The sequence below is a fragment of the Danaus plexippus genome (assembly GCF_018135715.1).
Source record: "Danaus plexippus chromosome 13 unlocalized genomic scaffold, MEX_DaPlex mxdp_15, whole genome shotgun sequence".
NCBI classification, from domain to species: Eukaryota; Metazoa; Arthropoda; class Insecta; order Lepidoptera; family Nymphalidae; genus Danaus; species Danaus plexippus.
This window is the reverse complement of record NW_026869849.1, coordinates 2,415,406-2,437,521: the sequence shown is the minus strand read 5'-3', so window position 1 is coordinate 2,437,521 and position 22,116 is coordinate 2,415,406. Positions and strand designations below refer to the sequence as shown.

The window sequence follows — 22,116 nt, the reverse complement described above, 5'->3', positions numbered from 1 at the left end:
ACTCACGAAAATGTATGCGTTATTAGATTAAGTATAAAAACTTTAAAAATTTAAAATATACGTTCCTATGTGTGTTTGGTACAATCAGTGATGTAATTAATTGTTCGTAACAAAATTGTGGCCTTTTTAAATAAACTTAAATACTTAATCGAATGTTTTATTTCCCTTTATACTTTCTTTATAACGCCAAATAAATAAATCGTAATATTGATATAATAATATATCAGATACTTTAAGAAAAGGTGGATATGGAAAATTACGTAAATATTTTCTTTTTTCCCGTTAAGAACAAACATTGAAGATAAAAAATACATTACAAATTTGCTTACTCCGAAATTGATTATTAAGAAAACTAAAAATATTATTTTATCCGAATTATAAAAGGTGATTGAGGTCTTATAAATTTAAAGTCGATGTCTGTGTGTATTTGTGTCCCTCTGTTTCATCAAAGCTCTCAAACTTGATTTTGAGAATGAACCATATTTGGTTAACATAGGTCCAATAGTGTAAGAGTATCAGCTATTTTACAAAATGATGTATAGCATTCTTACTCTTTGATTACTGGAGAAGTATCGTAGTCGAGCCAGTATAATAGTTAGATGACAATTAAGGCATATGATTTTTGTTTTTATTCAATACTAGGTAGTTATTATCAAGAAACATAAATTGCATTAACTAGTAAAGTTTCCTTAAAAATAACTAAATAATTAAATATTTACCCTTTTCTATGTACAATTCTAAGAATAAATATTCCTCTAATTATTGAAGAAGGTAATATATGGAACCTATATCAATTCATGAACTTTAGAAGTTTTCACACACATCAATTATTTTTGAACTTATATTTTGCAGATAACAGTTTGACAATATCTCACGTTGGCAGATGGCAGTAGAGTACTGACTACTAAACATTGACAAATGAGTAGTGACAGTGACTGCAGTATTCAAAACATTATACCTAGCTCGTCTACATATAGTAGGTAAATCAAAACTGCACAGTAAAAATAATCTTTGTATACGAGTTTTATAAAAGTGTCCGCTCTTTATAATTATATGATGAGTGTAGGTAATATTAATTCTCAATTATGACACAGACTTGTTGCATTTTAGATTAGAATCTCGTAATGTTTGCTAGTTTACCAGATAAATAAAGAAAAGTATAACATTTTTGTACATAACCTTTGGACTTATCATGCCGCTTTCTTTATTTAGTATTCCCACTATCGTGTTGCTTTTGTCGGTTTTTGTTTCATATTATTGTATCATTTATTATAATAAGGCAGGTTGGTCTCGTTTTCATTACAGTAATTCATTTTCACTTCATGTATTTAACTATTTATGTACTCTTGCAGTACCAATGGCCAATAATGGAATACTTTTCATTTCAAATGCTGCGAAGGCTCATAAACTTTGCTCGAAAATATCAAAGTGTGTGAAAAATGTTTTATATATTAATTTTAATAGTGGACCAGAAAGCACACTGTCAATTGTAAATAAACAAATTATTGATATATATTCTAAGGTTGGTAATTTATTAATTTCGTATTTAGTCATAGTAAATTTTATTTAATGTGTTAGAAGTGAGAATTTAACAAATAATATATGATGATCAATATCATGCAGGTACCAAAAAATATGAAGATAGATATAAGACTGATGTTGAAACCAAGGGAGACTGGAAATAAAATCACAACCAATAACGCAATAGAGTTGATAATGTATGACAAAGATTTAGCAAATGAAGTTGATAATTTGAAGTTTTCACTAACAAATATAAGAGAAAATGTAGATATTGAAAGTGTAGGTAAGTAGATGTGTTCCACAATTGGAATGAATATTGAATATAATGTTTTTAGTATAGAAAATATGGTATATGTTAAGTTTAATGCTATGGTAGATTTTTTTTTTATTTGCAAACATTAAAATGATTTACGTACATATATATAAATACTATGTATGAAAAAATTATGTTATTTGAAAATTTATTTGTTGTAATTATTCATATTTATGTTCATGTCATTTTATTAGAAAATGAAGAAAACGCATGCGAAGATGTGAAGGAAGATGTCAAGGTATATGATTATGTGGCACTCGGAGGAACGTTCGATCGTTTGCACAACGGTCATAAGATTTTGTTGTCTCAGGCTGTGTTGCGAGCTAAAAAACATGTCACAGTCGGTGTCACCGACCTCGATATGATACAATGTAAGCACTTAAAAATGTTCAATTCACTCATATCTCTACATACATCGTATTCACTGCGCTAAATAATATAACACGGTGAAATTGTAATTACATAAGCAGCTTCAGAGTGTATTTCTTAAGAGATTTATCTTTATTATCTCTATCATGAATTCACACTGTCAAACTAAGCAAACAGTTTACAGTTTTCTGCCAACTATATATATTGAGACTGTTATGTTAAATAAATTTGTATGAAAACTTGAAAACTGGCTGTGTTTAGTTTGTGAGTGCAAACTAGTAGTAAGGATATTACAGTTTCTTACACCCAAATGCTGTATGTAATTGTTTAATTAAGTTTCTTTGTTATCATAATAACTCCATATTAAATGACATAATTGTGATATTATTACTGTAATTGTAGCTAAGAAATTATGGGAGTTAATTCAACCGATCGAGATAAGAATTAAGGCGGTGTTAGACTTCCTGACTGATATAAATCCCGACTTAGAATACAATGTTCTGCCAATCCAAGATGTGTATGGACCGACCAAAGATGACCCTCATTTTCAGGTTAGTGACAAAAAATATATATTTTTATTTAAAATAATATATTTTGTGTGGCTGAGTAATAACTGAATATTCATAACATGGTATAAGAGTTAATATTTTTATTATATGCAAATATTACTTACCGAAGAATAAAGAATACTGGGTCAGTTTTTGTTTATTCATATTTATATCACTGCTTTTATTCTGTTCCGGTGGCGCTGTAAAAGGCGCAGGGCTAACAGCAATACACATTACAAAAGAAAAAAAAATTATTGGTATCTATAGGATTTAATGAAAATCAGTGTATATTCAGCATGTATGTAAAATCGCATCAAAACATTTCATATTAAAAATCACTTACATAAAATCTGCAGGCAAAATTAATGATTAATATTGTTAGTTATTAGTGGTCAGTGAAGAGACGAGTCGAGGTGCGATCAAAGTTAATGAGAAACGGAAAGAAAATGGACTAAATCCTCTGGATGTGTATACTATTGGACTCGCTGAAGACACAAACCAGCAATCATATGAGGAAGAGGCCAAGCTGAGTTCGAGTAATCAAAGGATGAGGTTGCTGGGAACCATTCTAAGAGAACCTCGGGTAAGCATTTGTTGTGAAATAGATTTAAAATGTACAAATCAAATTATTTCATTTATCGTATTAATTTTTTAATTATTTTTTTTTGTAAATAAAAATTAAACAGAGTTCTAAAATAGATGATGTAGGATTGTACTTGTACTGTGTTGTCAAATAAAGATTATAATGTTGTATTAAAAATATACCAGACCTGCCATTCAAACTTTATTGTCAGCTGTTGTTTAATCTGTATTAAGTCATGTCTAAAATATTTCAGCCCAACCCCAATATACCGAAGCACCCATATGTGATTGGTCTAGCTGGTGGCATAGCCAGTGGAAAGAGCAGTATCACGGAGAAGTTAAAGTAGGTTTAAACCTATGAGTATGAATATGTTAACATATTCATATACTAACTGTTACCCGCGATTCCGTCTGCGTAAAAAAAAAACAATTAATTTTTTTAACTAAATACTGTGCACACAGATATACAGAAAAAAAGTTTTTTTCTGAAATAAAATTTCCCTAAGTTACTCATTATTACATCAGATACCTGCCAATAAAAGTCCCGTCAACATCGGTTCCGCTATTTCAGAGATAGCCGAAACAAACCGACAGACAAAAATTGAAAAAATTGTTATCTTGGTGTATGTACCAAATATACAGGGTTACTGGCTAAGTCGACCTATTCTCGTTAAGGGCATGTAGTTTACATCATTTCTGACAGATTTTATTCATTGACAGGTTTTTCACCAAAAAATTTTCTATATTCGGCTGTTAGCTTAGATATTGTAAAATGTGTATTTCTTATTATAACTTTTTTTTGATTTTTACATGTAAAATAAGATGCTTTATCACCTTAATAACCAAAATTATAAGATAAATAGATAAGTAAGTCGTTGTGGCCGATTAAAACTATAAAAGATTTATAAAAATTTGTAAAGTTTATGTTTCTTTAATGGATATCTTAAAAAAAATATTATGGCGTCTGTTCCGCACATAATATCTACGTTTCATCAGCTATCCGAAAATATAACGGTCTAGGATTTTAGCAAAAAATTGTGAAAAAAAAATTTACCTGGGATTCGCCAGGTCCTAAATTTAAAATTCCCATTCCGATTGTTCGTTAGGGTTAATGCAGTGTGTGCGAGCGAGACGCCCTACTATTTATGCAGGTGTAAGTGAGAAAAATGATGTGTAGAAATTAGTATGTAATAATGTTTTGTGTACGTTTTGAAATCACTTACGTACGTTGTCTATTCATAATGAGATCTGTCAGAAATGATGTAAACTACAAGCCATTAACGGGTACAGGTCGACGTAACCAGTAACCCTGTAAATTCATATGCATGAAGTAAAAAACCCTGGCTGACCCTGGCTAAAGCCGGGATAATTGCCAGGAAGAAGAAGAAGTAAAAAAATGATTACATCGATATCACAAAACTGACACTACAATTTCATTTATCTTAATAGACAATAGTATAGTATTGGGAAAATAGTCTATCTAATATCTTTTATGTTTCGTTTTAATTAGTGAATATTTATCTTTTTTTTTATTTAACGCTCTATTAAATAAAGTAGTATGAATGAAACTAGTATTATTCGGATTTACTACGCGGATTTTATTATTTAAAAACTACATAATCCCGACGTTTCGTGCCTCACCTCACACCTTGTCTGCCCGTGATCACGGTTGCTGCAAAGTAACCGAAACGAAACGTAGTAAATCCGAATAATGCTAGTTTCATTTAAATTAATACTCGCGAAAATCTTAGATCTCATTAAAGTAGTATGAAATTTTAATAAAATCAAATTTATCTAACTAAATATCACGGGAGCAAATATTATTTCGTGTATCCAAACTATTTCATTTCTGAACATAATTGAGAACATTTTTTTCTATATGTTCATTCATATATAGAATAACAATTAATTGCGTTATTATAATATTTATGCATTGTTTAATATGAAATATTCTCTCCTCAGACTGAAAGGCGCAGCCATATTGAATTGCGACGTCATAGCTCATGAACTATACAAGCCTGGGCTGCCATTGAATCATACCATCGCTGAGAGTTTCGGAAGTGACGTCATTACTGATGGGGGGGAGGTGGACAGGCGGAAACTGGGAGCTATTGTGTTCAGTGATAAGGTTAGTGGATAGATATGACTGGAATTAAAAGGAATATTGATTTTCTAATATATTTTTTATTTTATTGCTGAAATAAAAAGATGTAATAAAATTTTCTCTTTAATACGTATTTGAAATAAGTTCTAAGGCTAGGATCTTCATATGTGCAAAATATATTTTACATATGTCACATATAAAATAAATTACTTTAAAGAAAATTACAAAGGTATGACAAGATGTAACACTTTACGTAGAGTCCGTTGATTAATGTAATATATATGTATATTTAAAATATAATAAATATGTTTCATGGCGTTATATACATATACAAACTCATTTTAAAGAGATCCCACAAGCATGAGACGGGTCTTAAAATACATAGTAAGATAAATAATAATCTATATCTTTACAAAATCTTCCACAGAGTCAATTACAGCGACTGAACTCATTAGTATGGCCGGCTGTCATCCAAGAAGCGCAAAAAAGGATCAAGGCGTTAGGAGAAGCTGGTAGTTCAGTTGTGGTGATGGAAGCCGCTGTGATGGTGCAAGCCGGGTGGTACAAGTACTGCCATCAGCTCTGGACGGTCATCATACCACCGGAGGAGGTTGGTTATACCATTCAAAAAGTTAAACAATATTCGACCATGCATTTTTGGGGCAATATTGGATTTCTTGAGCTTAATTCAAAATTAAAACAACATAATAAGGTTTAATATATTGTGACATTTTTTTGCTATTGTTTTTGGTGCAAAAAATATAGGCCAATTATAATAATGATTTTTGTTTGGCTTATAGGATTTAATTTTTGGTTATGTTGTTCGAACTTTTTGCGTGCTTGTTATATAAAAGAAAAAAAAAAATGTGTATATAAAATATAAGATATACTAAAAGCTGGCTTGTATTGGATGTTAGGTTAGTTTAGGAATGGGCCATAGAGCCTGCAAACATATTATGTGCTGCATGTAGTGTATATATTATTTCTATGACTTTCTAATGATTGACTTGAAATAGAGCAAGAAATATTTTATAGTCCTAAAATTCTTCCTCGCTTTAACTATATGATTAAACTTATTAATGTTTGAAGTTTTGTATCATTGTTACCTATTATGAAAATTATAATCAAATTAATTAATTTTTGGTATCCAGGCGGTAAAAAGACTGCAGGCTCGCAATAACCTATCAGAAGTGGAGGCGAAACAGCGCGTGAGTGCCCAACCTTCGAACCAGGAGCAAGTGGCTCTGGCCAATGTGGTGTTCAGTCCATACTGGAGCTACGAACACACCCAGGGCCAGGTGGACCGCGCATGGGAAAACCTGCAGATATATTTACAATGATTAATTTATGATTCCGGAATACCTTGTATGTACAATATATATAATGTTATAAGTTTTGGATTGAAAATATATTGGAAAGTATAGGTATTGTCATAGTTTGAAAAAGTAAATAAGTCAATGTACTATCATGCCAAAAAATCTTTAACTTACTACAGTTTACCTCAAATTTAAGAATATTTATCGAATTGATTTAACCTTTAGTAGTCACCATTCATGTCACCAGCATTATCATGACCAACCAGTGGTAACTTCTAGTCAGAGGACTATTTACCTGTTCTATTTACTTTGACCTTCTGATTGTGACGCTTAACTCTACTCTAAAGTTGTGTCTCTGGTTTCCATTGCTGAATAATGCTGTCTGGTCTCGCTGATACTCCAGTCACATTTTTCCTCCGCCACTCTCAGTTGCAGAATTGGTAGTTGTACCTGTTTTAAACAACCTTCATAATAATTGTTATTAAGAGAACGGAAATGTTGGTAATGGCTGGTTATTTTAACAAAGCACAGAACAGTCAATTATGTTTAACTTTTAGAGAACAAACACTAAATCAGGCACCAATTTCATATATTATTGATTATCTGAGTATAGAATATGTGTTGACTACCGATGCAGACGGTTTATGAAGAAAGCTTTTGCTATGTCATGTCTTCAAGAGCTTCGAAAGAAAGAGCTAAAATTTTTTCCTTCTCCGAGCAATAAGTGCCTGTGTTAATATAATGTGCCTACATATTATTGTTCAGCGATTCTGTTTCAAACCTGGACTCATTGCTAGTTGTGGGTTAGTGTTCAGGGAAAATTAGAAAAGTAGGAGATAGTATGATGATGACGGTCCAGGCTTGTGTAATCTATTCAAAAGGTCAGTGGATGGACAACCTCGCAGCTTGACCTAGTAAATTGTGCCTTGGATACAGCCTTCGCACAAACCTCCTCGGTGTGAAATGAAATAATATACAAAATATAAGAAATTTAAATAATAAATATACATTACAACGTGTTTAAAGCTTCAGCGGTGATGTAGAATAAGACTTAATCATAAGTGTATTGTGTGATATTGTTATTATGGTAGATTAAAAATGTTGTTTGCAATGCATTATTTTTCTGCATTAAGATTTATTTTTAAAACATTCTATTTAATACCGAACTTCAATTGTTAACGATTTCTTGCACCGACAGCGTTTCGTTGAGATTCGTTGAAACTTGAAACTAATGTTTCAGATGGGACAATTGTCCAATTAATGGCATTTAACAAGAAAGACAATAATATGAATGAGTGTGAATGAAACATAGCATAAAAATATAAACAACAGCCTGATTAAACCCTCGATTTTCTTAAAGTTTTTTTTTACTTCGTTATAACTTTAAAACAGGTCAAGTTTATTGTTCCCTTCCTTGTTATGAAATGTCATCAAGGACACCAAGTAAAAGTGTCACAAGTTTATAAAAAAATTCAAGTCATATTTCTACTATTAAATAACAAAAATCAAAGCATTGTTGAATTATTATTATAAAACTTATACTTAGACGTTATGTTGAAAATATATTTCTTATTTTTGAAAATAAAATATGTTCAATCATTATATTTTTTAATTCAATTCGTCCAAACCAAAAACCGTAATGGCTGTAAATATGTAATGATACGTCATTAGTCATATTAAATAATATAAAACTAATACACATACAACATTCACATGATATACAAGTTGTCACACGCAACTCTGACTGCCCTTTATCGTGTTTTGTCGTCTTGTTTTTTAAAAAGTAACCAAATTGTAGTAAATGATCAGCTGACTGGGAGTGAAAATTAACGTCAAAAATCGCCTAACCGTTTAAAAACCGTTAAAAAAAACATTTTACTTTATTTATCTAATATATAAATCATATAGAAGAAACATTAATTGATTTTATATGGAAACCCAAGTATTGGATTACACAATTACATTATTCCATCCTTTCACTTTAATAACGAATGTAAGTCCAGATTACATTCACTCTCAACTTAAATATCTAGAAGTAATGATGTCGGTTAGAGGCAGTATATTATGGTCACTAATGATACTACATTTTGTAAGGGGAAAGAACGATATTTTGACTATTAACGATGCTGAAGATACATTAAGAACTGAAATCATAGTAAGTAATTAAAAGATAACAACAACATAAGTAATAATAATTGAATAGAAAATTAACCTTTTTAGAAAACTACTTATGCTATAATAACATTTGTATTATAATTTTTTCATTGGTTTCGTGAAATCAGTTTTTGATGAGTACTTAAAATGTTTTCATCAATCTTTGAATATTCCGAATTGAGGAAGGTTGTTGTTACAATTGTGTTTTGCAAAAAATTAATAATTATACCTTGTCCCCTTTAACATTATTATATTTGAAGATGTAACAAAAAAAATAAGTATTTTAAATAATAATACATTAGTAGGCATAAAAACTAAACCCAGACATGATCTTAACAAACTGTATTTTTAGTTAAAGTTAGCTTTTTCACATTGCATACAAAGCGTTTCCCATTTTCCATTCAATTAATGTTAACAAACAAACGTTAACTATATCAAGATTTATTATTAAAAAACTATTAACGCTCCTTAAGAAGTTTAACGATGCAAACGATGGATTAAAAATACGGTTTAACACTGGGTCACTAAAAGAGTCACTAAACATCGATATAAAACAATCAATAAAATTAAAGTCAGAGTTTTGTATAATTTTTACTCTATTCACAATTTCGCGAGTCCAATAAAAGAGACAGTTCTGGTTTAATAAATATATCTACATTAATACTATCTTGGATGAATATATATGACTTTTCTTGGACCATGCAAACATGTGTTTATTTTACCGTGTGTCTTAGGAACGATATAATTATTTGAACACATAAAGTAGTGCCTGAATAATAACAAAAATGATTTTTTAGGCTGAGCTAATCCGACTGAATTTGAAAAGTAATGGTTGGAGCAACATCTACATGATTGGCAATTTACCGGATAAGTTGTATTCTGAATTAAAAACTTTACCATTCACTTTTACCACCAGTACAATTGATACAGACGACGAAGATTTGGAAGATGTACTGGGTTACCATTCAAATATCATTGTAATAAGCTGTGCTGATTTTGATGAATTTGAAGACGCCATTAGAAAAGCTATGGGCTCGCCATATTGGCATCCTCTAGCTAATATAATTTTGGATTACCATGCGCCGTTGAAGAAAGCGAGAATTGCTAAAATATTTTTTGCCTTCTTATTTCATAAAGTAGTTAACGTAATAATCATTCATAATAACAATACCTCTTTTTTAATATCTAACTACAGTCAGTTTATAACTGAAAATTATAAGCTTCAAGAAAACTTCGGCTGTTGGACATCAAGCAAAGCAACTGTGAGGATAGACAAATTCGAGACTGGTTTTACATGTGTTCAGGATTGCCATAACGTATCATTGTACTCGTTCTTAAGATCTGAACATCTGGGTACTTGTATTGGATTCAACACAGAAGTAATTTTCAATAAATCACAAATTAAAAGCCTTAACTTTTTTGAGGATAAAGCAAAAAATTTGCATGGGTATCCAATGCTAGCATATGCAATTGAAGTACTTCCATTTTTTATAATAAAGACCAGTGATAATGTATCTTTTACGTTGCATTCTCGTGACGGAATGATCTGGAACACAATGGCTGAACTTTTCAATTTTAAAATTGATTTAACTCCTGGTAGGGATGTCATGAAGACAAAGTTTAATTTTGAAAAGAATATCGTCCAACTGTTCGACTTTCTACGAAGAAAAGGCGATTTACTTTTATTTCCTGTATATCAATTCGACATAGTTGTTGCTGAGATAGATTATACAGTACCTTATATTGACAGCGGTCTTTGTATATTATCCCATCGGGCGGATTACGAAACTATTGTGTTTAATATAAAACTTTTGGAGCATAATTCAGATCTAATAATCAGGTTTATAATGTGTTTTCTATGTACCTGGCTAGTATTTCTTCTTTTTAATATGGAACAATATAGAAAAATCACTTTTGACCAAGTGGGAAAAGATTTAATAAGCACATTTAAAATTGTACTATCTTTGAGCCTTTCCCGGTATCCAACAAAGAACTCCTTTCTTTTATTTTTCTTCATTGCCATATGGAGCTTTTTCGTTCTTAATTTTAGTACGCAAGCAGCTATTATTTCTCTATTCTCTGCTTATAAAAGAGGAAAAGAAGTTGACTCTTTCGAAGATGTAATTGAAAAGGGCTATAAGATTGAAGGGATGTCTTCACCAGATATTGTGCTTCCAGATACCGAAGAAAAATTTAGGAAGATTAATTCTAAACTGGAACCCTTACAGGATTTATTTGGATGTGTTCAAAACATGCAAAACGACAGTAAGAGATTTTGTGTCATCGATTGTACTGTTGGCCGCTATTTAGAAAGAAATATGTTGAATGAAAAAGGAAAACAGTTCCTCCATATTGCAAGAAAAGATAAAATTCATAGCTATTATTTAAACATAATATTTCATAAACATTCACTATTAACAGAGCGTTACAACAAATACATTTTGATGATAGTCGAATCTGGCCTGATAAAGAAATGGATGGAATACAGATTTACTGTCATTAAAGAGGAAGTTCCTCTTAAAGCACTAGGAATGGATGATATGGAGGGAATATTTAAGTGTTTCGGTATACAGTTATGTATTTGCTTGATAATTTTCCTTGTCGAACTGTTTCTTGGTTTTCTTGATTACATGCAAAATAAAGTTCAAAAGAGACAACATCGACTTTAAATCACTTTTAAATTGAATTCCAAAGCTGCATGAAAAATAGCAAGAGCACGGAAAGATTGACACAAACTTATTAATAAGCATTAAGTATGTCCCTACACGTTTGATAATAATTTGTCGGTGATTAGTTAATGGAAACAATGATTGTAATAATTGTTTGTTCAATCATTTAGAAAGCAATTTATAATATTTATTAGAAATGCTTTTTAAGAGTGATTATTATAATATTTATAAATATATATACATTTATTATATTTTAAAAATTTATGTAATTTTAATAAACGCTGTGGTTAATATTAATGATTTTGTGCTTATAAAATAAAATATCTTGAACATGTTTTATAAATGTTTTATTCTATCCTAAGATATAACGAATTAAAAAGATATATTTAATTCTTTAATAAATTGTTATAATCCTCTAGTCAATTTTATTTATCAGCAGTACATTATATATTTTTTTAATCTGTCCAACTTTGTGAATAGTTAATCTATGTACATGTAGTATGTACTGAATTTGTTTATGGATAAACTGTGAATTTGGTGTAAACTTATTGTTTGGTGAAAGATACATAATTATGATTGTGAATATAATATATTAAATCAATAGAACAGTTAAGATTAATGGGAAATTTGAACAATAAAACCAGTTTACATACAAATCATAAACAAGCAGTTCATTCCGTTCGTGACGGTCAAACGTTTACGAGTCAGGTAATTTTTTGCGATATAAAACTTGCTAATGTCATTCTCAGCTGAACATACGTAACATAATCAAACTCTTTGTTACTCATAATACGGTCAGCTTAGGCATATTACTTGCGTTTTGTGTTTTTGGACACAGTTCAATTATCCAGTTTTTAGTTAATATCGCCCTAAGTGGCGTAAGTGAGTTCTTTGTTTGTAGATAAGTGTGCAAAAGCTTTGTTTTTGTAGTTCAGCTTGTCCCATTTCGTCGGTAACCTCAGTGGGCGCTCCTTCGCCAGCGTAACGAGCAACCAGTCAGTATACAGCGCATCACGACCTTGGTCTCGGATTTCTAGACGAAGGTTGGTGCATGTTATTTAATATACTAACAAAAATTTCTTGCATCATTTATGTTTGTGAGAACTGATATCGATTATGAAATATGTTGATTTGTTTATTTTGAATATTTTTCTATTCACCTCTAGCAGTTAAAGTGATTAAAGAAAGAAATAATCAAAGTTTTTGTAATACTATATATTTTAACTTGAAAGTTTTGTTTGCTTAAATGAGTTGACTAAAATTAAGCTACTATATAGACAATATTCCAAATTTCATTGCTATTTAAAAACACTTTTTGATATAACACCATATATATTTAAGTATAACATTTTGATTTATGATTTTATTAAAATTGTAATTTATTTTGGTAGAGATGTTTATAACAGATGGTCATCCATCAAACAAAGACCTGTTAATACTTAACTAATTAATGTTTGTGATTTTAAAATAGTAAATTTTATGTATACTAGTTTCAGTAATGTTTTAATAGAAAAAGTTTTAATTTAATTGTATAAAAATGAAATTTTTCCATCATATGATTACTCAGCATGGTCTTTTTAAAAACAACATGATTAAGACTTCATACCTGGTTACACAGTGACATTGTTAACAATCATTGGTGTTTAAAGCCTCTTTAAGTACAATGTTTAAACTTAAAAAGCTTTTTGAGATCTAAGATTTTCGCGAGTATTCATTTAAATGAAACTAGTATTTTTCGGATTTACTACGCGGATTTTATTATTTAAAAACTACATAATCCCGACGTTTCGGTTACTTTGCAGCAACCGTGATCACGGGCAGACGAGGCACACCTCGTCGGGATTATGTAGTTTTTAAATAATAAAATCCGCGTAGTAAATCCGAAAAATACTAGTTTCATTTAAAAAGCTTTTATCTAGCCTACTACATATATTATATACTTAAATTTCATAATGTTAGAGTCTTTCATAGTTAAAGTTATTTTTTTTAAAGTCTCTCATAGTTCGGTATAATTAGTCACCGGTAATATTTTAGGCAGATGTATGAGTGTGTAGTATGTTAAGCTGTAGCAAGTAAAATTTAATGTTGTTTTATCTGTAAATTCAGAAATTGTCTGTAACAAAATGAGTTAATTTTTTATAATAACACCACCATTTTAAAATCTTTTGTAACATTCCATACATATATATTTGAGATTTGTTTAAGAACATATTAACATTTTAAATGCAGTTGTGATTTCTTCAAATTCCTACATTTTAATTATTCAGCCAAGTTTCATAAATTTTTTTACCGATTTCTGATGAGTTTCTGGAAAAAGATTATAATATTTATTTAGTTTTAAGTATAAAAGGCAAAACATGTGATTAAATGCTGAAATAATTCATAGCTTTTGGGTTTAACACAAAGATTTTTGCTATACATAGGTTTTAAACTATGAATTTGATGACATTTTTATCCCAATGATATAAATACCACATGTGTACTTTTATGAACAATGTACTATTGCTTTTAAAAAACAATTGCAATTTTTTTTCAGATGGAATGATGCTACCTTAAATAATCCGTTGGAAGCCAGCAAAACTGCATGGCCAGTTGCTCATAAGGAATCAATATTCCTGCCAGAATTTCCAATAACGACGGATCTACTCCAAAAAGACTTTGAAATAGCACATACAATAGCTAAAGGTGCCTTCGGAGAAGTTTATAAGGTGAAGAAATTGAGTGAGAATAAAGAATATGCTCTGAAAGTGTTGAATAAGTCACAGGTATTCAATTTTTATATGTAAATGATAATATTAATATTTCTTTTAATTACCTTGACTAATAATTACATCATTCTTCACTTTGTTTGGGTAATTTATGAACCTTTATATTTAAACATATATATATATTTTTTTGTAAATCTTTCTACGGCTCTGGATTGAGTACTTTTGAGCATTTTTCTAACTTATGGTTCGGTTCCAGTGTTGCATGTGTTGGGAAAATATTTTCTCTAATTTCTACTGAATAATTAAGTAATTAATATAAGTGTGTGTGATTTCAACCAAATCCTTGTTCACATTCATTTAAAAAATATATTTTATTATTATCGTAACAATCACTTCATTAAACCAGATAAAAAAAAAAATATCTCTTGAAGGAAAGAAGTTTCATTATTTGCATATATGTATTTTAAATTTCACTCATACTAAACAGATAATAAATATAGTGTGAACAGTATTCAAAGACTTAACTCTGTGTTCAAGATACTGTATGTCTGATACATTTATAGAAAGTATTATTAAGAGGAAGCCATTTAAATTATTGGTGTATCGATAGGCTTATCTTGTTGACCCAATAAATTTAATGTGTGTACATAAGACATGTGTGTTAAAGGGTCAGTCTATTTTCGTTGGTAAGCCCGTATTGGTCGATTGAAATCCTTGAACAGCGTTTTATAATGGAGCTTTGGTTCAGTTCAGTTGCATGCATAAATTATTCTTGTGTACATTGCATACACTTGGAAATATCATGCATTATAATTGCATGCAAAGTAATGGGTGCCTTTAGTATTTTGGAATTCTTTTAAAAAATTTCATTAACCAATTTTTTTATTCACCATAAACACTTCTTCTGCATTCAGCTTAATGTTGAGTACTTATATTTTAACATAAATTTTGTGTCCAACAATCCTCAAACCATATAAGTAAATATCTGATCTTATCAAATTTAATTAATTGTAAACTCATATAAAGATTATAAATAAGGAAGAAATCTTATTTAATAAAAAAAAAAATTGAAATTATCATTTTATTTATTATTTAAAAATGGAATTGAACTAGTAATAAATTATTGACTTAAATATATGTAAATATTATTTTGTATTGCGGCTTCAACCTTGATATTCTCTTTATTTATAGAAAAGATTGATCGACCTTTAAACTATTGATTAATCTATGGGTGACAAAAAAACATATGAATGGCTGGAGTTTGTTTCTTAATGTGTATAACTTATCTTATTAAAAATACAACTGCTATTGTATGTGATAAGATAGGTAACAGACATCACTAACCTACCTTAGTTATATATAATTATGTTATGAGTACAATAAAATACTTTTTGATGTGGTTCACTGGGTCAATGGCGTCAAAGATTAGACCTCTTTAAATTTTGTTAACCTTGAAACAATTTCGAAATATGATAATTTATAAATTAACAATACATATTAATATTTCGTAATATGAATTTCATGAAGCATTTTATAGTTACTAGCCAATAGATTGTGTCCGCTTTTATACTATTTGGTTTAGTGACTTATGTAAATATCTGACTATAATTATATATATATTTTTGTTATATTACAAGTAAAGTAATTTTACACGGAACAATTATAAAATGAATGTTTTGAATTTGATTAATTTTTTTAATCTAGCGTGTAGTGTGTGCTATTAACGATTAACTCATACAAAATAATGTTTTAACACATTTATATTTTTTCGCAAACTTGTAATGTCAATTGAACCGCGAATTTAGTTTTTTTTTTTCATTTAATGTCATATTGACAGGACATGTTATTACGTCTATAATCTATGACATAGACTATATTCTTCTTATTTTGGAAAATAGAACTATATATATATATATATATTTATAATTAATGTCAGTTATTATTTAATAACTAATACAGTATAATAAGTATCTCCTCCATGCCTTTATCGTATACAATTAATGCATTCTATTAATAAACTTTCTCGATATATAAGCGTAATGAAAACTAAACCTAATTTATGTATAGCTTGTGTTCATTCAAATTGTATGCAAGTAATTACTGTATAATGCTAATGTTCTTTTCTGGTTAACATCACAAATGTATAAAATGAGATCTATTTGTTTGATACAGTAATTAACATTTAATATATTAATTCTTATTTATATGTTAGGTAGTAAATGACAACGCTGTCCGGCAAGTAAAGGAAGAGGCCAGAATTCAAGAGGCGGTTGGACACCACGTGTTCATTGCCGGAAGCGTGTCGCGCTGGCAGACCAAGAAAAGACTTTACATTGGTATGTAGAATTGTATATTTGCATGTCCGTTCCCTTATAATACAGAACGATATTTAATTTTGTTTCGATGTTAAAAATTTAGTACAGGATGACAAAGTGTCTTTAACTAATGATTATTTATTTATTTCTTTTATAGAACTAAAGAGAAGTTAAATTAATCCCATACCTAAATTCTATATATAATACAAACGTAGGGATTTCGTTTTGTTAGTAAGTATAAGCGTTATCTGTGTGATATTTTTGAACTAATAATACTTATAGTTGGATCCGTTTACTCAGTTGTGTTGAAACTATAAGTAAAGATATTGTAATGTCACACGCGTGTCTAGTGACTGTCACAGTTATGATAGATGATTACTATCAATTACTTAATGAAGTGTGGAATTATTAAGGGATTGTTTTTGTTATAAAAAAAATGATGCTTAAGTGTCCTTACCACTTATACAGACTTTGATTTACGAGTAAAATAGGTGTATTTATTTGTTTTATAAGGGTTTCGTTAGTAATTTTTAAATTGTTTGTTATTATTCTATCAAATAGTATTACGTTATCAATTATACTTTTAGATACGAGTTAATTGGAGTCGTATTAACACGGATTTTTTTTTTTCAATTGTAAGCAACCAGTTTCAACAATTTTAAAATCATGATATGACAAATTCTTTTGTTAGGTTAGTTGTATATACTGCGAAATTTCATACGAAATATTTGTTATGATAGCAGTAGCAACGGAATGATATTTATTTATATAGTACATAGAATAAATAAAAATTTGTATGATGTACTATATATATATTTATGTATATATATTTGCTTGACCTAATATGATTGTGCTCCTTATCTCGACTAGACTTTTGTCTGAACCTCTCACTATCAACGTCTGAATGAATAGATTTAGAGTTCTTTGACCTTTGAGTGTATTTTGAAGTTGTTTCGTTCATTGACTTAGAATTTTGTATGTTTGTTTTGTATTACACACACACACACATATATATATATATTCTAAGAATATAGATGTTATATATTTACTATATAGGGATGTTTGGGATCGCTGGATATATATTCATAGATATTATTATATAACTCAGAATCCATAAACTTTGTTCAATATACTAGTATATAGTATATATAGTACTAAGCATACTTATAATCCTATCGGCTATTATTACGCAATGACCTAAATATGTATTATGTTTTGTAAACATTTATTATTCTTACAGTTTCAGAATACATTCCCGGTGGTGAGCTGTTAAATTTAATAGAAAAATACGGAAAGTTGCCGGAGCATCTGGTCAAGATATATCTGGCTGAAATATCCATAGCTTTAGGTAAATGACTACATTTAAATATTTATTTATTTATTTTTTTATTTATTTACTTCTGGTAAAGCATTCTGTAGAGGTGCCATAAGCACCTGTGCATAGACACCAGAAAAATACAATACATTTATAAAAATCAATACATAATATTAAATTAACTAAGTAAGCAGTGTACAGAGCATATTAAGACCAATTTTACAAAATTTTTACATAAAAACTATTTATTATGAATTAAAGTATTATTGATCTTATCCACCTCACAATATGTTTTCTTAACCATTTATTATAATTTAGCTCTTTCAGATTATTAGGAAGTAAATTAAAATATTTAATTGCAACATAAATTGCACTTTTAGTACTTATTGTTCTATTAATTTTTGGTAATGTTAACTGTCTAGCTCTTGTATTGATTACCCTATCAGAGTACAAAGTTTTACATTCACGAAAATAATAAGTTGAGGCTTGTACAACGAAAGATTGTTTAATCTTCAATGGTCCTAACATATTTTCAGAATTTGTCAATTTGCTTAACATTTTATTTTGTAGCTTTACAATAGGTTTTAATGTGTTATCATATCCACCCCCCCATGCTATAATTCCATAGTTTATAACACTTTCAATATAATAACTAATATTAATTTAAACATATCCATTTTTTAGATATTAAACTGTGTAGCTTCTGCAAAATATTTAAATTATTAAGCATTGCTATTTTAAATTTTTACTCGTCATATTTCAATAATAATATAAATGTGTTTGTTTGTCCAGATATAAGTATTTCAAGAAGAAAGTATTAAATAGATTTTAATTAAAATAATATACAAGTTGGTCAGGATAACATATAGACTATAGGGCCTTGAAATTTGTTAAATTTATTTCCTGGTAGATGGCGCTGTAGCATGGTCACATAAGATTTGGCTACCAAAACTTTTATTCTGAGCACAAATTATTCGTTTCTCCTTTAAAGCCACGTCGAAGACAACTGAGACGAAATCGCCAAATAAAATGTATCTGATATATGTTATTGTGTAATGTTAACTATGTGTTTTCCGTATCCAGATTTCCTTCATAACGCCGGTATAATATACCGTGATCTCAAGCCAGAGAACATACTCTTAGACAAAGACTACCACATACGACTGATAGACTTCGGTCTTTCCAAGTGGCTGTCTATAGGTTCTCGCACCACAACCATCTGCGGAACCCTAAAATACATGGGTAAGTTGTGTTCCAACCACCTTCAGTGTTAGCCGGCTGGTGTTAACGGACAATTTATATTATATGTATATGACTCATATTTAGTGGACAAAAACAGTGGTTTTAGACCGGAAGTCAATAGAGTGACTGTTGGACTATGTCATTAGCGGTAGGCGGGGGTTGCCAGTGACTGGCAAAATGAACGCACGCAGCATAGCATTCGAAATGTCCATGGAGGGTAGGCAAGTCGACGAGGTCGTGGCTAGCATCTTCCACACGGTGCTCTTCCATCGTTCAAGTGGTAAATTCACATACACCAACGAGGAGAGTTACTCCATAAGGACCGTCAGCTACGTAGACGTGGACTGCGACTTCATAGACTTCACCTACGTCTGCTGCGAGTCCGAAGCCTTGGGGAGGATAGTTAAACGTGATATATCAGATTTCTCTGAACGTCTCCGCGGCTCAGACGGCTCCTTCCCGCCTCGGGGGTCCATCTCGCTGGAGTTCTTCCAGAAGCGGAGGGCGAGGTGGCCGTTCCAGCCGGAGTGCGTCCCCTGGGAGGTATGGACGGTCTGCTGCGAGCTGACCGAGGCCCGCAACGAACAGGACATGCACACGAAGCACGAGGGCGTAGTGGAAATGCTCCAGGATAAGATAGTGTTCATAACTGAAATCATCAATCGCCACGAATACGTGCCCAAGATGCCGAGCCGGTCGGATGCCGACCTGATCTTCGACACAACCTACTCGGACATACAACCTTATCTGTTCAAGATACACTACAACCTGTCCGGCGCCCCGCCGACCTCTGTCGGCAATACGGTCCGTAAATTGCTACGCGACACGCTCTCCTTGTGATGTATATTATGTTACAGCGCCATCTATCTCAGTTTGGACGCGTACGGATACTTTTATACTGTCGGTTTGATCGTCGTCGGAATGTGTGATATTGTATTGAAGATGTTCTACTACGGATGATATATGAATCGTGTCGATTGTTAAAAACAAAAGTGCAATTATTTTTGTTTCGTATTTTGTAAATATATACATATATATATTTTTATGATTTAATGTTATATATTTTTTTCTAATTATCTGTACTTATAGCTAGCACGATGTAAACACATTATGTTGTTTTAGTGTTTGACGAGTGTAATATAACTAGTGATGTCCCGTTTATCTTTTTATTTTAACTAAATTTTTTTTTGTACGTCTACTGTGTTACTATATGTTTGATAGTTAACGATAACTGACGTCGTTATCTCCAACATATTTATCCAGACCGTTCGCCGGTGGTGTTATTGTTTATAAGTTGGAATCGAATCGATATTTTTTATAGTTATCGTTAACTGCCAGACTTACGGTGCACGTATTTTATCGTGTCCACATATAATTTTAATGTTTGACCACAATAAATATAAATTAGTCAATAAAAAGCTCGCACTCTAGACTTAGTCATATTCTAAGTTACAATAAGTTTTTAACCGTCTCTGATTTCTTGAACTTAACACATATAATGTTCTGTGACATTGCTCTTATTATTAAATTTAAATCGAACAAGTCGTAATTATGTCTTGTGAGATAATTTTTGTGATATGACATTGAATTAATATTTTTTTTTATATATATATATATAATAATTACGTATTGTATAATGTATATTAAATGTACAGTACTTGTAATTTTTTTTTGTATTAATGCGTAGTTTGTAGTATATATATATATATATATAGAAATTTATTTATTGCTAGTTTTATTGTATTCAAGGTATTGTATTGTATGGTGCATGATCGTGTATGGGACTTGTAACTCGTTCTCATTGGTTAGTATAGATTGATTATTCTAATGATAGAGTTAATATATTTAGAGTAGGCAAGAAAATTAAAGCTACAATATATATATATATATTTGGAGGTTATTGTTGTAGCTTTGTATGATTTTTTTTTAATTATTATTTCTAAATAAAAATGTCTGTCTGTGTAGTTCTTGCCTATTTTATGTATATTTTTATTAATGTGAATGTAGTGTCGTCTCGATATAGAATTTAATTCATTTTGTAACAAATCTTCACTACATTTATCTGTTGTATCGTTAGTATGGATTTTATACTTTATAGGTTATGTTCGGCTGATAACTATGTACGAAAGGTTTGTCAGTTAAGTTAAAGTATAAAACTCGTACTAGGGTCCATGTGAATTTAATAAGTGTTTAATATCATCAACGATACTGGTTTAGCGGTTAAGAGGATAGATCGCCGGCGATGTATTCGATGGTTTGGAAAAACTTGATACTTCCAGTGTTTGCGTTGACAATACGAACACGTACTAAGTTCACATGCCCACAAAGTTTCGGTGAATCCATCCAACGTTCAACTTCTTAATTTACTTTCCTACCTCATTACGTGACTAGATCTAGATTATCGTCTCAATTTAAAACAAATATCTATATTGAAGAAAAAAACTCTTATTATTATATAATCACCAAAGATGAGGCTGTACATGGTGTTTAGAAAAAAATATAATAATAATAATTAAACAAAATAAATTATTTTGCGATTCCCGTATATAAGAATTCGTCTAGTGATGAGACAATATATTTTATTCATATATATATATTTTATGTGTATTTCGTCTGTGTGAACACCCTGTATGTAATGATGCACCCGCTATGGCCTTAATCAATATTAATGTGAACGGCTGTTATGAAACAATGGTGAGCATATTGTTATGTGATTTATGAGTTCAAAATTTTTTAATTCTTTGTCTTGTGATAATTTATATATACATATATATATTTATATATTAATGTAAATAAATGATGAAGTATTTAATGTATTTCATTTAAAATTATTATTTACTTAACACCCTAAACATGTTAGAGTAATATTTTTATATAACAAATAAACAGCATAAGAGAATTTTATGCCAAGAACTAATATTATTTTGTTTATCACCTAAATGATTTGATTAGAGATTTGT

The 22,116-nt window shown here is 30.1% G+C and overlaps 4 protein-coding genes across 7 annotated transcripts in view; all 4 read left to right on the top strand.

Moving 5' to 3' along the window:
- Positions 1-908: 908 nt before the first annotated feature.
- On the top strand, positions 909-8,352 carry LOC116770187 (bifunctional coenzyme A synthase). Of its 4 annotated transcripts, none has more exons than XM_032661556.2 (10): positions 909-980; positions 1,353-1,522; positions 1,624-1,804; positions 2,029-2,205; positions 2,606-2,754; positions 3,134-3,334; positions 3,588-3,676; positions 5,296-5,461; positions 5,865-6,047; positions 6,589-8,352. In XM_032661556.2, exons 2-10 carry the CDS (start codon positions 1,358-1,360, stop codon positions 6,775-6,777), a joined length of 1,500 nt encoding a protein of 499 aa, XP_032517447.2. In that variant the 5' UTR covers positions 909-980; positions 1,353-1,357; the 3' UTR covers positions 6,778-8,352. The 4 variants fall into 4 exon arrangements, with proteins under 4 accessions (XP_032517447.2, XP_032517446.2, XP_032517445.2 ...); XM_032661555.2 differs by having other exon boundaries at positions 913-1,062; XM_032661554.2 differs by having other exon boundaries at positions 915-1,066.
- A 1,403-nt stretch (positions 8,353-9,755) lies between these two features.
- On the top strand, positions 9,756-11,576 carry LOC116770053 (uncharacterized). The gene has a single exon (XM_032661395.2). The coding sequence runs from the start codon at positions 9,756-9,758 to the stop codon at positions 11,574-11,576; it is 1,821 nt and encodes a 606-aa protein (XP_032517286.2).
- Positions 11,577-12,081: 505 nt separating this feature from the next.
- The window catches only part of LOC116770052 (serine/threonine-protein kinase S6KL), a 35,980-nt gene continuing 25,945 nt past the window's right edge, over positions 12,082-22,116 (top strand). The window contains exons 1-6 of the mRNA XM_061527862.1: positions 12,082-12,284; positions 12,507-12,619; positions 14,113-14,341; positions 16,497-16,620; positions 17,840-17,947; positions 18,998-19,156. Coding sequence (XP_061383846.1) covers positions 12,195-12,284; positions 12,507-12,619; positions 14,113-14,341; positions 16,497-16,620; positions 17,840-17,947; positions 18,998-19,156 — 823 coding nt within the window. The 5' untranslated portion in view covers positions 12,082-12,194. The remainder of the gene's footprint in view (positions 12,285-12,506; positions 12,620-14,112; positions 14,342-16,496; positions 16,621-17,839; positions 17,948-18,997; positions 19,157-22,116) is intronic.
- LOC116770379 (autophagy-related protein 101) lies at positions 19,192-21,968 on the top strand. The gene has a single exon (XM_032661831.2). The coding sequence runs from the start codon at positions 19,334-19,336 to the stop codon at positions 19,994-19,996; it is 663 nt and encodes a 220-aa protein (XP_032517722.2). The 5' UTR covers positions 19,192-19,333; the 3' UTR covers positions 19,997-21,968.